The following is an 18,287-nucleotide window of genomic DNA, read 5'->3' on the forward strand; positions in this document are numbered from 1 at the left end:
TTCTGAAATCTTTTATTATTTTAATCTTTGAAGTCACAACATTTCTTCAAGATATTATTTCTGATCTCTTTTAGCCTGATAGTTGGCATATCTCTTTACCTTAGGGAATTTGTGTTGTATTTCTTTTTATTTTCTCATCTGTACTGGCACTGTATTCTCTTAAATTCTTAAAATGATGTAAGGCCTTCCATATCTCACATTTACTTCTCAATTTCTGTTATCCAAATGCATTTGTATTTTATGTCACTGATCAGATTTATTTGGCTGTATTGTTTGGATTATAAACATGTCCTTGAATTTATTATTCTGTCTAATCTTTCCATTTTAATTTTTTTTTTGCGGTACTGGGGATTGAATCCACACCTTGCACATGCTAGACAAGTGTTGTGGTTTATATCTATATGTTCCCCCCAAAACCTTATGGGCTCAGAGGTGGGTGGATCAAAGATGTGTGAATACGGATTATGGGCATATGATAACCAGATCAATCCAATGATTAGATTAGCATAGTTCTGCGTGTGGGTGGATGGATTTACTGAAAACAGAAGACCTGCCTTGGGTGTGAGTGGCACCAACCAATAGGCTTGTAGCCTGAGTGGAACAGAGAAGGGGAGCCTTGATGTTTGCTGCTTCCTGCCTGTCTTGCCACAGACTATTCTCTTCTATAATGCCCCCTACCTTGCTGCCCTACCTTGGAACCAGCTGGCTATGGACTGCAACCTCTACAAATTGTGAGCTAAAAGAAACCTTTCCTAATTTAACTTATTTTGTCCTAGCAACAATAATGTAACCAAGATAGAAAGTGCTCTAGTACTGAGTCACATCCCTGGACCCTATATTTTAATTTTAATAAAATATTTTAAACTCCTTGGGTTCTATATTTTCCTAGATTTCTTTAATTCCTTTATTTTTACTTGTTTTTCTCTTTTCTGGTGGATGAACTGAACTGTGCTAATTAGATGAATGGCAACACATAAGAATTCTCTTGAAGAGTTTAATGTGTCTTAGAAATGCAAAGATATCTGAGTTGTGTGTTATTACCTTTTGATAATTATTTTCTAGACAGACATGCCAATTCTTGTGCTTTCCAGTGTTTTAATGGTTGTCACATTCTTCTTGTCTTTAGGTTTCATGCCAGGAAATAGAAGTACTTCCTTGATGTTACTGGAGTCTGTGAGCAGCATAATGATGTGGGCAGAGCTCATGCTTCAGTCTGCTATCAGAGCCAGCCCATGTTCTGGGGATGTGTATAAGTTTTCATCTATGAACATGGCCTCATTGACAGTGGCAGCCTTGGCTTTGGCCTGTTCTTCCAAAAGCTGTGGCTACTGCCTGGGATCATGCAGCTCATTGTAGGCATTTATACTTCTTTCTTCATGATAAATAGCTCAAGTTGCTGAGTGAGACACTCCTTAAAGCTGTACATTTAGCCAAAGGCCTTGTTATGTGCAGGTGATCACAGATGAATATAGGATTGATGTATGTCATTTGCAGGATTGTTGTTCTTTTCTTGCATCTACTCTCAAGTACCTTGCCCTTCCTTAAGTTAATCCTACTTAATTAGCTCAACCATCATACTGTTTATATTAGGATTTATAGGAACAGCCAGTATAAAATATATGTATGATTATACAAGAGATTTCTGAGCTAGGCTTACAGGATCAGAATCAGAAGAGTCCCAGTGGCTGTCTGCCTTATCGGAGACTGATGAATCCAAAGTGGCCATCTGCATACTGGAGAGCCAGAGAACCCAGTGACCATCAAAAGTTGAGGGCCTGGAAGCTCACTGTGGAGTCCCTAGTGCTAGTCTGTGTCAGAATGGTGAAAAGTTTGTTGAAGGGCTGAAGAGTCTGTGGTGGAAGCCTGAAGGAACTGGAAACCAAAGTCCAAAGGGAATGGCAAAGACTGGAGCTCATTTGAAGAAAGGGAAGCTTCCTTCCTTCTTGTTTCCCTTTTTATTCTATCCAGGCTGCAAGCCTGTTGGCTGGTGCCTCTCACATCCAGGGTGGAGCTTATCTTATTTTCAGCCTACATGTTAGTAATTCACAGATACACCCAGAATTTACTAATCTGTCAGATGGTTCTTACTCAAATCAAGTTGATAGACCACAATTAATGATCACACAGCCTGTGTACAAAATTCTGCCACTTTCATTCCTACACCTGTGCAGTTGAACATGACTGGAAGGAAATGCTCACTACCACACTAACTTGTCTTGCTTCCAGCCTATTACTACAAATCTCAAGTGGCCAAGAAATCATCAGATTTTTATCCTAGTCACTCTAAATATACCTCTGGATCACTGTTTCACATCTCTTTCTATTCTCTAAAAACCCTTAATTCTTAATTTCCACTCCTTGTTTCCTACTTTACTTGGATAATCAGAGTAATCTGAATAGGAAATCCCTAAACCGACACCACCAAATGCAGAGCATGACCATTTTTTAAATTTTGTTACTGACTATATGTTACAAATGGTGCCTGATATATGATGAGTGTTCAATAAGTACTTCTTAAACAAATAATACAATCAGTCATTCTAAAGGAAGCATTAAAACACATTAGGGAAGGCTGAGGAAGGAAGGCTGCAAGTTCAAGCCCATTTTGGGCAGCAGATTGACTTAGTAATGCCTGTCTCAAAAAATTTTAAAAAGGCTTGAGGGTATAATGCAGTGTGAAATCCTTGGGTTCAATCCCCAGTGCCGCAAACAAAACAAAACAGAATAGCGGATGATTTAGCTCAGTGGTTTTGTCACTTGCTGTGCAAGCGCAAGGACCTGAGTTCGATCCCAGGTACCAAAAATAAATAAATAAATAAATAAATAAAATGAAACACATAAAAAAAAACCAGAATAAAGCAACAAAGCCAGAAACACATTAAAATTACTGTGTGCACCATCTGTCTCATCTAACTGGCTGCTCTATAGCGTTTATCGTGCCCAGATGGGAATTCTTCATCTCCTTCCCCAAGTTATCCCTCACTTGCTGCCTTGTATCACAGTGAGTGGAATCAACATCAGCCCAGTGGGCCATGGACCTGGGTGATGTCATTTTTTAGGCTGCTTTTATCCACTCTCTCTGCAGGTCATGTCTACTTCTGAAATTTGTTTAAATTCAAGCCATTGTTTCCCACATTCATTATATCACCACTTTAGACAAGTAGTCTGAGCAGTTCTTCCTGACTCCTCTTGATCTTTATGTAGTGCTCAAGCACAACTTTCAAAAGGGTAAATTATCTTTGTGTTCTATTTAAATCAGTACACTGGTTGGACTCTGTGTCTTAACTGTGAGGTTCTGCAAAGTGTGACATCTCCCACCTTACGCTCACTTTGAAAACTCCTTAGAATGTACCAAGCTCTTCAATCCCCTGGGAACTTTGCATTTACGAATCTATCTGGAATGTTGACATTTTGAATGTTTGGTTCTTCTTCTATCCCCAGGTCTCAGATTAAGTATGATTCTCCCAAAGAGGCTTTCTTGATCATTGAATGTGAATCTTATTTTTCTGTAATATATTCTGTAATTATTCATATATGTTATAGATAATGTATACATAATTAATTCTTTGTTTAGTGCCTGCCTCCTTCCATGAATGTAAGCTCCCTTAACACTAGGCCATGTTAGTATGGTTTAATCTGATATGTGAAATACTGTAAATATGTGGTATGAAAGTGAAAGATATATCAGGGAACCTTTGTTATCTCTAGAGTCTAGAGTAGGTTGTCATAAAAGATGAAATTGCAAAAAAAAAAAAGATGAAACTGCAGGTTGGAAATAATTTTTAGGTGGTTTTGAATGCCACAAATAGAGAAATGTAGTTCTTTTTTTGCAGGTAATATGCAGCTGCAGAAGGCTTTTAGCAAGGCTACCAACATTATTTATTCATTTATTCCTTCTTTCCTTTAGCAAATATGCCAAGAACTATTCTTTGAGCTTGGGAAACAAAGATATCTATGACACTTTTTCTGATCCCAAGGTCTCCACAGGGAATGTTTGGTTTAATGCTTGGTAGGATATATAGTGCCTAGAATTGTATTTGTAATATTGTTACTCAAACACTTATTATGCCTAACTGCTTGGGGCACATTTGCAATGATCAAAGCTGTTTTTTATTCCATGTGGTTCATATTGTCATGGTCACTCTTTGAAGCCATATGTAGTCGGCATCTGTGATACCAGTTGTCTACCATTCCATCTTCTAATAAGCTGCTACTCCCTACGTTCACATGGCTACTAGAGAAGCTTTGATATTCTGCATGGACTTAATGCTGTGGTCACATCCAGTGGCATTAGCTAGGTGGTCGATCAATATGTGTTTCCTCCCTGGGAATTTTAAACTTCGAGATGCAGAGAGTCAAATTTCATTTCAGCACTAGAGCCATGGAAGATGGTTGGTTCAGAAGCTGCCAGGAATGGTGTTTCCCCACATGTGGCAGAAACTAGGTGCAGAGAAAGTATATGAAGAATTGTGAGGCAGAGATGGAGTTCAGTACCTGTCTCTAAGTTGTTCCTGAAACCCAACATCGTCATTGTACTTTGTGTAAATTATTCAACCGACCCCGGAGCCCAATAGGTCTCCATTTTTCCCAAGGTAGAACTTAAACCATACATGTTAAAATATTAACTAAAACAAATTCTCTCTCTCCAGTTGGTACTTTACACAGAGTACTCATCAAATGTGTGGATTTTTCCAGCCTCTTTCCAGGGATACTAAGAAACTAATTCTTCAGCATGTGCTACAGCAAATGCTATCTAGAGCTGTCAAACTGACTCAAAATCGCTTCTCTATTTGTACTATTATATACACATGAAACCCTGAATTATGTTTAAGAAAAAATTCCTTTTTCATCTTATGGGATGAACTTAGCAATTTTATGATCTTGGAAAAGTCACTTAAATTTTTTGTATCCCAATTTTCTTATTCTAAAATGAGTAAAAGAATACCCACCTGTCTCACAGATTGTTTTATGAACATGGAAAGGCACCATATCTAAACCATCTAGGGCCATACCTTATAGATGAATTTCTTACTTTCTTCATTCTTTTAACAGATCTATGTGAGGTAAAGGCGGTATTTTATAAACTTTGGGTTCTTAGTAAGAAGAGTAATGTTAAATTTGCAAGAAATCTTTAAACAACTCCCCAGCTGGGTAAAAGCGAATTAATTTGTGGCATTTTCTGGGGAAAATTGTTAATCCTACCATTAGCAACACTTGATCTCACTTCCAGCCTTTTCTTTCCATAGCATTTATTAATTATCAGTGTGCTGTATAACTTCTATATTTATTTTATTTATTGCCTTTGCCTCCTTAAGAACAGGGATTTTTATTTGTTTTTTATTTTCCATATTCTGAGTACCCTGGATCAGAGAGTGGTAAATAGTTGATTGTGTGATACATATTTATTGGATAAATAAACTAATATTTTAAAATATTATATGTATTTCTAGAATATTTATAACCTTACCTCTTTTGTGTTTCTCAATTATATCATTACTCAATTATTATATCGTAACTTTTCCCAGAGCAGACATTCTAGCACATCTTAAAACAAGGTAAAAGGGAAGAGGGAGGAGGATTTGAGTACAGTATAGGTTAAGCTTCTTGCTAGCTGCAAATGACTCATAATTTGCAACAATTGCTATTTAAACTATGTAAAGTTTTTATACCAAGGAGTTCCTGATAGCATTTTGGGTAAACCAGCTGCCACTCATTTGATTAAAATATTTTAGATAAAATTATTGTTTTAAGATGATAGACTTTACTTTTTAGAGCATTTTTACATTTTAAGAAAAATTTAGTAGAAATTAGAGGATTCTTCAGGAAAAGATGAACATTACAGGTGCTGATCATTGTATTTGGGGCTTCTTTCTCCCTTACTTCTTAGTGTCTTAGGAACTTATTCTATAGATACATTAGCACATGTATAAAAATATATATTAGGACAAATACATTGCAATTTGTAATAACAGAAAATTGAACATAACTTTAATGTCTATTAATAAGGGACTTAATTAAATGAATTTTGTGCAGCTACCCAGTAGGATATTATATAGCTGATTTTCATTCCACATACTACTTTGAAAATATCTAAAGAATATAAAAATGTTACTTTTACATAAATGAGAGGAAGGAATAACAGCATATATTGTTCTTGAACACATTTTTATAAATAACACTGTAAGAGTTTAATAATGGTGACCTGGATAATTTGTAGCAAGAAGGCAACTAAAAAGTACACAAATATATGTTCAAAACAGAGAAAATATTTTTGAGAACTTCAAAAAACAGTTTAGTAAAGGATGACTGGGGTGATATCCAGGAAAAAATGGACGTTCAGGATGCTAAGGATTGTATTTGGGGCTTATTTTGCCTGGAAATGTGTTCTTTCAGTATTCGCACAGGGAAGGGCCCACAGCTGGCTACCAGGGATTACCTGGAGTGAGAGTCCTAGCAAATGCCTGCACTTTTGTCTAGGTCCCAATTAATAAAGGTAGAGAAAAGGAAATTTGTGAAGTTAGCCTGCAAGAGGCCGTGACTTGGGTGAAGAAATCATGAGATAAAATCACTGACAGCTGTGTTGCCAATGCACTATGCGCAGGCTATATGAACAAGAAGTGCTCATTTAAGAAGAGTTCTGTTGCTGGACATGAGAGACTGGGGCCAGTGGTTATACGGGAAATGAAGTTGCAAGAAATTCAGCCTGGAATTCAGTGTTTAGAGAGTTCTAATGATGTTCCAGGAGAAGATGGCGTGCCTGCCTGTATTTGAAGAAATGTAGATTATTGTATGTGAAAAAATGAGACCATCATTTTTTTTTCAATCACCTGAAAATAAGCCCTATTGCATTTTTTGGAGCAAAACTTAATATAAGACTGGTCTTATTTGGGGGGGAAATACGTTATCTATTATTTATGTCTTGGGGTATTTTGCTTATCCTTAAGTTTTTCAAATTTGCATATATTACACATTACTGCAATACTATTCATTTTCATAGCTGTTTAATTTTTCACTGTGTGAACGACCACAATTTTTTTTACTCTACTATTAAACTCATTTGAATATTTCCATGTGGCCTTTATTGATAACCAATTGATTAGGAATATGAGTGGCTTGGGACTTGCCATTGCTATTTATGTAGAACTGAGTCCTTAAACTTGTGTATCTTATGCTAACTCCAGGTGGTTAGTGTCACAACTGAATGGAACTACTGGATGCTTTGCTGTTGCTCCATCAGAAAATTGGTAGTTGGTGTTGGAAAATACCTCAGAAGGGTTCTTAGTTAGTAAATATATAACAAAAGGGACAAAAGTGACTGCCATAAAGTTCTAGAGAGCAGTTAATTTTAGGAGACAGAGAGGTCATTATGAAAGGAGAAGTTGTGCTATTTCCTGCTTAGCAGCTCTAGAATTTGGTCTTGCAATTACTTGCACTTGAATTCTCTTGAGGAATGATTTGTAAGCCATCATGAAAAAATTGTTGTCAAAATGATTGACAAATCATTTATTTATCCTGAGAAATATAACATTTAGAGAGACCAAAAAGGCAAGCTTTCTGACCTGTACATTCTTTTCTGATAGAAGACTAAATGGAAAGTCACATTGTTATGAAATATAGCTCACCTAGTCCATGTGGTATGTTATATATGTGTTCTCTACTCTTGACAACGAACTGACAAGGATATTGACAGATATTATCCTACCCATTTTAAGGAGGAGACAATTAAGACTTAAGAGAACTAAATAACTTAAATTTATACTTAAATTTATATGGAGCCAGGATATAAATCCAGTTCAGTCAAACACACCAATCTACATCTTTCTGTTAAATCTCACTAACTTCCCAAGTCCTCTTTTAGGGTACATGGAATGAGAGTTGGCACTTAACTATATATATAGTAGTGTTTGCCTATGATGGTCCATTGTATGCTTGTGGTTGTGCATGTGGCTATGACTATGTTGCTGGGTTGTTAGTGATGGCAAGATGACCTGAAAAAAGCAAGATTTAAGAATACTTTTGTAAAATTGCATGTATGTTGGCTGGGCTGTGCATATGGTATGTAGTTATTTAATGCATAGTGAATGATTAAATCTACGTAAAAGAGTTGACACTAGTACCTGTCAGGCTTAATAAATGTTGTCTTAATCATTCCTATTCATAGTGTTTTCTTTCCCATTGAGTGCAGTCTTCCAATGGAATCTCAGTTTTGACTAGGACTGAGAAGAAATAGGCTTAGGACAGGCCTGGGCATGGTCCTGAGGTGGAGAAGTCTGGATTTTCTAAATAGCATGGAGAGCCTGACAGAAAACATTAAGAGATGTTGGTCCTATTTTCACCCTGCCTGCAACCCTATGTACTGCATAGGAATCCATTTATTGCCAAACTCCCAAACTCCTCCAACAAAATGAGACAGGAATAAATCCTCCCAATCCTGGTGCCATTCAAGAAAAAATGAAATCAGAGAAAAGCAAGCCTGAGTTATGGTGCAGGTGGAAATGAAGTGGAGTTCTATCTCTTAGGAATGATGACATCAATTTAAAATAGGGCTGTTTCAGAATACATGATGTTTTTGCAAGAAACGGAATATTGAGTAAACATTCTTGTATTTTTTGTTGACAATTCAATATCCACTGCCAGATTATTTATAAAATGAAGCTGGGGATGGTGAAGTGATGGTGGATATTTGGAAGGTTATGATCACAAATGCAAATTTTTAAGAGATCTAATTAAAAATAAAATGGAAGCATATGTGGTTTTAGAATGAATTATTTTAATCATCAGAATTTAATGCCTGTTTTGAACTAAGGTAACATTCTACATATGATAATAAACCATATGCTATTAATCTTTAAAATTAGTACAGGCATTGAGTAAAAAAATGTATCCAATTGATACCACTTCTATTAATAGTGTTTAAAGTCTTGCATATATATTAATTTAATACAAAAAGACATATAATGAGAGATTCTGGAATTTTGGAAATGGATTTAATTTTGTTTCCTGATACTTTCATCTGAAGCAAAAAGGGATGTGAATATTACGGCAAATAAAGCAAAAAGTAATCATAGCCTGAAGTCACAAACTTTTAGGCACAGTGATGTGCTGTTGTGTATGTTGTGGTGCCCAGAGTAACTGGTTAAGCACCTAGAAATATTAGGTGAAATTTGGTGCTTGTGTATACCCATTGTCTTAGTTACTTTTTCATTGCTGGAGTATAGTACCTGACATCCACAAGTCTAAGAAGGAAAGGTTTATTTTGGCTCACAGTTTGTAGATATGTAGCTGTCCATAGTTGGCTAGCTCCAGGGCAGGGCGGCATGGCAGAGGGCCATAGCCAAGGAGAAACATTCCATGGCATGGTAGGCAGGAAGGAGAGAGAGGGAAGAGGAGAGGGAAGGGGGAAGGGAGAGAGGGAGAGGGGGAGGGAGAAGGAGAGGGAGAGATCAAGGGAGGAGGAAGAAGGAACATCTCCTCTTTCAGGTCCTGCCCTCAGTGACCCACTTCCTCTAATCAGACTTCATCTCTCAAATCACATTTAGCTGTAAATTCATAAGTGGATTAATCCACTGATAAGTATTATGACCCCAAGATCCAATCACCTCCCAGTAGCCCCATCTATGAGTGCATGAGGCTTTAGGGGAACATCTAGATATAAACCATAACACCATACACCTTTTGTTTGTTTTAAGCAAGAGATTCTATAGCTTCCATCAAATGAAATGGATATTTTAGATATCTTACTAAAATAATTATTAGTATTGTTGCCTGACTACGCATTCAGTTTTAATAATAAACGACTATGATGAATTACCAACTCACTCATGGTTTTGCTTTTCATTAGTAGACATTAAAATAAAAATGAATTTTAAGATCATCATTAGCAGTTAGTATTCATTCTTCAGCTCATGAATTATGCCATTTTTTTCTATTGTACAAGATTGTTTTGTTTTTTTTTGGTACTGGGGATTGAACTCAGGTCCTTGTGCTTGCGCAGCAGGCAGCGAAACCACTGAGCTAAATCCCCGGCCCCATAAGATTGTTTGTTACTAATTATAATAGCCCGAAATTCCAGGGCTTACATGTTGCGTAACAAAAATTTGCACCGGCTTATTACTTAGTAATATATGTCCTCTAAATTGTTTTTACAAATTTTTAAGATTTGTAAAATCTTCATGTGTACTTCAAATCTAAAAATGAATGTTTGAATTGGTAACAAAATGATAATTAACATAGGAAATAGATAACAATGCAGATGCTATTTCATATTAAGTATGTTCATGAAATTAAAGATTATAGTTGATAATAAACTATAATAAGAAAACATGTATTAGTTTTAAAATTAGCAAAAGTAAAGCCAATAAAATATTTTGTGGATATAAAGCACCAGAAATGCATATTCAGTAATAAAATGGTCATAGTAGTGGTAACAATAACCATAAATATATAAAATATTATGTAAAGGTAAATATATAAAAGTATCAGCTAACACTTTTTTAGGGATATGTTATTAATGGTTGAGTCAGGGGAACAGAAGTTGTTCTCTGTATGTGGGGCATAATAGGGGTTAGTGAAAATGAGTTTACATGATGCAGAGTTATAGTGTTGGGCCAAGCAGCCAGGGAAGTTCTGCTAAAGGTTGGTGTTTTGGCTCATGTTTGGATGTTGCCCCAAAGCCTCATGCAGATGAGGTGGGGCTTTCTTTTTCCGGAGGTAGCTGGGTCTGGAGTGTGTGATGCAGAGATTAAGAGTGTGTGATTACTAAACCACTACATGTGAAGGATCCATTTGGCACCACCCTACTCTCCAGTAGTCTGGATGGGATAAAAGAGGCAGAAAGACTCTCTTGTTGCTTTGTTGCCTTTGTTATCTTCTGGCCACCATGAGCTGTTTCTCCTCTGCCAGGCCTGTCTGCCATACCACCGTGCCTTGGTGCCAGCCAGTTATGGACTGAAACCTCTATGTACTGTACGCTAAATAAACCCTTTCCCCTTTAACTTTGGGTGTCGGGTATTTTGCCTCAGGAGAGAGAGAAAAGTAACTAACACGTTTGGGATGGAGGAACAGGAATGGGCTGCCACCAAAATCTGAAGAGCTGACCCTGAAGACCTCAGCTCAAAGCACAGGAGGCCGCTCTCAAATGATTTCCTAGAAGCTGCTGCAAGTCTCTGATTGTTTTGTAGAGCTCTTATTCCTGCCCCAGTCTGCAGTGGAGTTTTCCACAGACTCACTGGGAAGCTGCTGACTCTCACCTGTTCTTATATCTGCCTCCAGTCAACTCTGGAGAGTAATTTTCTGCTTCTCTCTGCTTTCCAAAACCTTTAAAATTCCTCTTATTGGGAATGCCTAAGAGATCATATAAAGATTCTGGGAAATGCTTTCATTCTGTCTTAAAAGGAAGTCATAAACAATCTATCATGGTGGTCTACATATAACAATCATTTTGTGGATGTTTTGCAGTCATTAGCTTTTTAATCTCCATGGCAACCTGATGATGTAGGCACTGTTATTGTTCACATGTAGCCAATAGACTATTCAATGTCAAAATGATTGAATGCCTTGTTCAAAGTCACATTGTAAATAGGAGATATGTGATTCAACACACTGTCCATCTAGTTTCAAAGCCTGGATGTCTATCACTACCATTTCCTGTATCTTCTACTGCATTTTGTAATAGTTGTCAATGTTACTGATATTGGTAGTTATGCATTAAATCTTCTGTTGATGGCAACAGTTAGTATGTTTTGTTTGCAACTTGAATGTTCCAGGTATATCTGGCCTGTGAGTGTTAACAGGATCACATTAAAAAACATGCATTTTATCAACCCCTTAAATCCTTAGTGTAGAATGTCCATAAATATTTCATTCCAGGGCAGGAGTCTTATTAGCACTTCCATAGTTTGCTTATATACACCCACAGCTAAAATGTCCCAGAGAATTTCATGCTATTACTCTTACACTGATGATAAGAACTGCAGATGAGCCTCCTGTCTCTCCCTTGACACTGTTCCCTAAAATGTTCAGCCTCTGTACCTGAGACTGGCTTCGTGATCCGGCATGCTTTTCTTCTTAGGGTGAATGATCCTTGTGAAACTGCCTGCAATCAATGTCTTGCTACAACTTGACATTCTAGCTGAACAACTCTATTCTCACCTCCTCAAATCTATCAGCCCCTCAGATCTATTTTTGTATTTCTAAATCCTAGAGCTAGAAAGAAATCAATCTTTTTATTGCAAGGAACATCTTTGCAAATCAAGGATTTAAATTTTCACGCCTGAGAAAGGGATTTCTGCAAGCACAAGCCCTCACATTCACTTGAGTCCTAATGCTAGTGGATGCATGGATTAAGTGAGATAGGATAATTCTTCTTTTAAATAGAATTGTCTAAAAGTGGATTTTGCCCAATTAAGATACTCAACATATACTATTGCAAACATTAACTATTTTCATTTTGCTTATGACTGAATTTGTTCCGTGTCTTTAATCTCATATATTTATTAATGGAATATAAAGGTTTCCAAAACTAGTTACTAAACTGATAATATTTGTAAAATGTAATAGAGATTACTCAATTTATTACATTTACTCCAGCTTCGAAAGAGAACATAGGGACATTCTTCTTCTTTGTTTTAAAAGAATCCATCCAATTTGAAGGGTAAAAATATAAAAATAACAAACCACATGAGATCTCCTGATGTCTGAAGAAAGTATTGTGTATGGAGCTTTACTGCACTTAATTATTTTAAGCTCACTACCCAGTCTTTCTCTGATGAGTAATCTAGTTAGTTCTTCTTAACTTTCTTTCCATCCTCCAGTGGCTTTTGTAATGTACAGTGATTTCAAATAAAATTTAATTCATCTCTCCTATGGATGCAACATCTAAATTATTAAATTGTATCCCACTGATGTATAATTGTCGTGTAACTGAACCTTGTATTGCTTCATGATTATTATTACAACAGCAGAAGGACAATCACTTTAGTTATCAAGATAATAATTAATTGAGATGTTTCCATAGCAGAAATAATTATGACCTATGGCAACTGGTTGTTTGCTTACCTGTTTTGTAGAATGTAAAAAATACATATGCTAAGCGCAAGGACCCGAGTTTGATCCCTGGTACCAAAAAAAAATACATTTGCTTGCTAAATATTTTGCATTACAATGTACTAATGGTAGATGCCCTTTGTGCTTTTGAGTTCCAACTCTGTTCAATCTGCATAATTTTGAGAACTATGATTTTATTCAACTCTCTAAAATCAACTTGGGATCTTATGTATACAACTCATTTGGCCTCTACTTAGATCAATTTGGATGTTTCGAGGTGGTTATAAATGTAAATAAATATATTTGAAATAATAACATTTTCTTGTATGGGAGATCTGAAAATTATATTTTGCTGGGCTAAAAAATTTATGAGTGTTTTAATTGTTACTTCTTGGTACAATAGGTGTTTTAAGTACTTTTAGTCAATAAATCAAGCATTCATTCATTCATTAGATATTTATTCAACACCAGCTATGAGTTAAGGAAATACTCTAAGTAGAGAGTAGAGATCAAACCAGGCAAACCCTTGTTCTTAGTACTTGCAGAGAAGCAAGCAACAAACAGGTGAGCAAATATTAAAATGATTCTGAAGACTGCTAAATGCTATAAGTAAATAAAATAACGAAGTAATAAAGACTTATGAAGACTACTCAGGGTGAGCCTTTCTTTGATGGTACCAAGTTCAATTGAAATATACAGTAAATGTTTAAAGTTTGAAAGTTGTTTTTACAGTAAAAGACACGTCGCTATGAGTCCTCCTCATAATATTCACCCTCACTTCAGGCACATTTATTCTGTCATTCTCACTACTTTCTGAAGAAGTTGTGGAAGTATTCTTTGGTATCTTTATGAAATATGATTTTAAAAATACAATGAATGCTGCCCCCAGTTACCATCCAATGGAACCGCAGGCTTGTGAAAACAATTGCATGTCCTCACCCATCATATTCACAGAGTCTGGCACTGTGCAACTTCTGACTCTTCATCAAAGTCAAAATGACTGTGAAAAGTAAACTTTCTGAATTTATTTAGGACATGGAGGGGCAGCTACGACAGCACAACTAAAAATCCTTACTAAAGAGGACCTCCAGAACTGCTTCAGAAAGTGGCAAGAGTGATGGAATGTGTTTGAAGTGAGGGGGAGTATTTTGAGGGGGATTAATGGCGCTCTATTATTACTGTAATAGACTTTTAAAATTTAAGTGTTCACTGTATTTTTTTATTATACTTATCATTGGAGACTGACTGATGACAAGTCTGCCATCTGAACATCTGACAGAACAACATTCAAAACAGAGGAAAACAGCCCACCACGAACAAGACAGTGTGGTGAGCACTTTCCAGTACTCCTTCCATTAGGACCCCTAATATGTATCTAATTTTTCTGGCCTATTCATTAGAATGACTACTGCCCACAGAATCTGAACTTAAAATAACAACTGACAGAGACTAAAATTTTGGGCAAAACCCAACCAGATAAAATGTGACTGATAGGAATGTAAAATAGTGCATGCAAGTTCACAAACCTAATTCCATGGCACAAAATGCTATCCACATGGCTTGACAGCTGTTCATGTCCAAACAATCTGGGATTCTAATTGACCATAAATCGGAGATCATTCTTTGCTCTTCCAGATGGGGGTGGGGGGAACAATGTAGACATTACCCTTGGGCAGATTCTGCCCCAATTTAAGGTATCATTAGAGTTGTCTAAAAATGGAACAGCCTGTTTTGCAGGTAGAGACCTCACTATTACTTAAGGAGAGACAGACAGAGACAGAGAAAGAGAGAGACAGAGAGACAGAAAAAGAGAGAGAGAGACAGAGAAACAGATAGAGAGAGCCAGAGAATAAGAAAATTTACTCAACAGGACTTTGTATATATGCTGCCCAAGTGAACACTCAACAGGGCTCTGTATAAAAAGAAAATTCTCTATTATTTGGAAACTATTTATGCATATTTTTGGTTTCTGTGAGTCAATATCTTATTGCTTATTTATTTCATTTCAAATTTTTGTCTTCATTTTGAGATGTTTACATATACAGTTAGAAGGAAAAATAATATTAGTATATAAAGTATATGGTGGATTTTAGCTAAAGCTTAGGTTGAAATGGCATCTCCCAAAATAGTGATCAGAAATTTAAAATTCTGAGTCCATAATTTAGAAAAAAGAATTTTAATAAACTTCCTAGTGTATTCTTGGCTAAGTAGAATAATATACATATAAATAAATATATCAAAGGCCTGCTTTTAGCCATGTCACATAGATAGTTCACTATTCTGTAATTCAGTATCCTAAAAATTAGGACAGTAACTCATATTTGCCTGAAGATATTCTCATGAGTATTAAATTAGTGTCTATATACAAACATTTGGAGCAGTGACTGACATAGTAAATTCTAAGCTAGTGCTTATTATTTTTAAAAAAATAAATTTTATTTTATTTTATCCCATTACCCCTTCAAGCCCCTCCCTTCCCTATGTACAAAAATTTTGTTTCCATTTTTTCCTTCTAATTTCACTTTTTTTCTTGTTTCTTCCTTCCTTTCTCCCTCCCTCCTCCCTTGTTCCCCTTTCCATTTGAACACTTTCTTCCCATTTCCCAACATCCAGTATACATCTCAGACCTTATTTCCACATTCAGTATGTCACACCAGAGAAACATATGTGCTTGTTATTATTACTGTTGTTGTTATTAGATGTAAATGTGTGCTCTCTTTTCCCTCCAGGAATTAATGACCAAGTTAATAACTGAGACACCCGACCAGCCAATCCCATTTCTCATTGACCACCTTCAGTCTAAACAAGGAAACCGTGGACAACTACAAAGAGCTTTGTCTGGATCTGCAGCTCTCTGGGCAGAAAGTGAAACATCAGGTAAGTGAACAATATATTTTGCAGTTAATGTTGGCTACATCTAATGTAAAAATTTCAGAAGTTAAAAAAAATCATAATAAGACAAATCTAGATGGATAATTACCTAGGATTTTCATGTATTCATCTTTGACTTTACCCAGATGCTAAAATTTACCATAAAATATTCTTGAATTTGAATATATTGTAATGTATTATGCTTCAAAACATGAAAATGAATGTATTACATTTCAGTAGAAATGATTCAGATTTGGATAAAAAGATTCTGTATGAATTCAAACTAATTATTCTAAACTTTTGTTTTTGTGAATAATTTGAATTGAATGCTTACAGCTCATCTTCATAGAAAAGTAAACAGTAAATGTCTACAAAGTGACACATTTCTTGTTTCCCAAGCTTATGATTATTCTCTATCTCCCCGAACCCAGAATTATCCTACATAGTAAGTTAAACTTTAGGAAGAGTCATTAGCTGTTGTCATTGTGGAACCAACATTTAAGTCTACAGCTGCCTCTTTCCCACATGAATAAGGTACCCATTTTTCCCTTTTGACTTCAGCCAGGGTCTGTTCTCAGCGAGCCAGAGTTCATTGCCACATGTCTTCCTTACCTCTGCAAAGGAATTTCTCTTATTCAAGTCTGCTAACATGGAGTCATAATACAGTCATGACATAGACATGCCAATGCTTTTGCCATATTTTATTGAATATAAGCAGGTCAAAGTTCCCATCTTTTGTTAAGGGGAAAGAATAGTATATGGCATAACACCATGGTACAGAGATTATGATTAAAAATTACCATATTATTCTATAGGTTTTCTTAGAATTTTGACTCACACAAGCACTTAATGACTCTTAGAGAAGGTGAAGGAGGAGAGGGAATTATTACGCTCTGTTTTCTGATTCAAGTAATGGGATAATGCTCATTTGCTAAGGCAAGATTCGAACACAGAAATAAATTTATAGAGGAAAATACAGTATAAGTTTAATTCCTATTGATGTATTTGAGTTTCTTGTGGAGCATTTTAGCAAACAATCCCAGCATGTAAGTGGATATGATCCTAAAACTCTGAGGGTGGGTCAAAGCTGGAGTCTCAGATTTGGGACTCATTTAGTACCATATCATAAGAACCATGAGTGTGAAAGAATAGAAGATGTGATGAACTTTATACAGTATGTGATGCCCTGGGAAAAGGGAAGTGTGAGATTATTTTGGGTGTCCTAAATTTGATGTTTGTTTAGAAGTGTTTGCTGAAAATAAGAGAGTTGGCATCAGGGGCAGATATTTAAGTGAGTGACACCAGTTCCAAAAACTCACCAGAGAAAAGGAAAAAATAGTTGGAAAAAGAAAAATTAAAAAGGCTATTAGGCAGTCTTGGGACCTAACTTAATTGAAAAATAAATTAATTATTATTACAAAATTATGGAAACCACTAGCAAGATAGTAATTTTTTCTCCAGCAATGTCCAGAAGTATTAGGTAGGGAGAGAGAAAACAGTTTGAGTACTGTTGGACTGATGGAGTATTGCAGTTGTGCCACAACTGGAAGGTGGAGAGTGGAAGAAGAGCTTTACTAAAGAGTTGAGGACACTAGTGAGCAAACTATACAGGCGATCAAGCACGAGGTCTGGCAGGAGGTAGTAAGTGCAGGAAGATATGTAGACACGGAAAGTCTGTCTGAGAGCTAAAAACCTTCAGGAGGTTGAAGCAGTGAAAATATAGAAGGTACAGAAGGGTTTGAGCTGTGCTGAGGTGGTGATATTTGAGACCATGATGTTTGAGTTGCAATGATCTCAGATAATGTGAAGATCTGGTGGTGGTCTTCATTTGCTGCTGTCAGATGTATCAGAGAAGTGAAATTCTTCAGAGTAGAAGGAGCACTTAAGTCTGAGGGTTAATGCATAGTTTAAGGATAAACAGGTGACTGGGGTTTCATCCAAGGCAGTGAAAGGACAAGAAAGACTGTAGCCTTGCACTAGGGCTGTGGGAATTGTCAGAGGTAGAAAGATGGTGATAATAAATAGTGGTGGGTAGTACAGCTAGGCGCACATCCTAGGAGAGAGGAAGCGCTTTCACTTTACTAGCTGAAGCTTACTATTACAGAAGCATTTCTGCACCAGGGGATCCCATCCCTTCTTCCAGAGCCTGTGGGAGTAAGAACTTGCAGGAACAAACACTATTCCAAGAAGTTGCAGCAGAGGGCGCTCTTTTGTGGGAAAAGAGGAGATGTGTGTTAAAAAATGAAATGGAGGAATATTATGGCCCAGGAGAAGAGGACATATTTAAGAGGGAACAGTGTGGCATGAAGGTACAGACAAATTTTCAGTTTGAATAGAACCAAAGAAGTGATGAATTGAGTGATAGTAAATAA

General features: G+C 36.4%; 1 protein-coding gene across 8 annotated transcripts in view; it reads left to right on the top strand.

Annotated features, from left to right (window-relative positions):
* CUNH8orf34 (chromosome unknown C8orf34 homolog) overlaps positions 1 to 18,287 on the top strand; it is a 423,558-nt gene that overhangs the window by 44,637 nt on the left and 360,634 nt on the right. For 7 of the 8 annotated variants that reach the window (XR_002393934.2, XM_087190433.1, XM_087190432.1 and 4 more), the window contains exon 2: positions 15,774 to 15,921. Coding sequence is in view for 7 of the 8 variants with exons in the window: in XM_087190433.1 (XP_087046559.1) it covers positions 15,774 to 15,921 (148 nt within the window). In the remaining variant the exon portion in view is untranslated. Of the gene's footprint in view, positions 1 to 14,284; positions 14,374 to 15,773; positions 15,922 to 18,287 lie in introns of all 8 variants that reach the window. The other variant, XM_021256041.2, reaches the window with a different exon arrangement.

The sequence above is a fragment of the Heterocephalus glaber genome, unplaced genomic scaffold (genome assembly GCF_053883595.1).
Source record: "Heterocephalus glaber isolate CG9 unplaced genomic scaffold, H.glaber_assembly_v1.0 deba00001553, whole genome shotgun sequence".
In the NCBI taxonomy this organism is placed as follows: Eukaryota; Metazoa; Chordata; class Mammalia; order Rodentia; family Bathyergidae; genus Heterocephalus; species Heterocephalus glaber.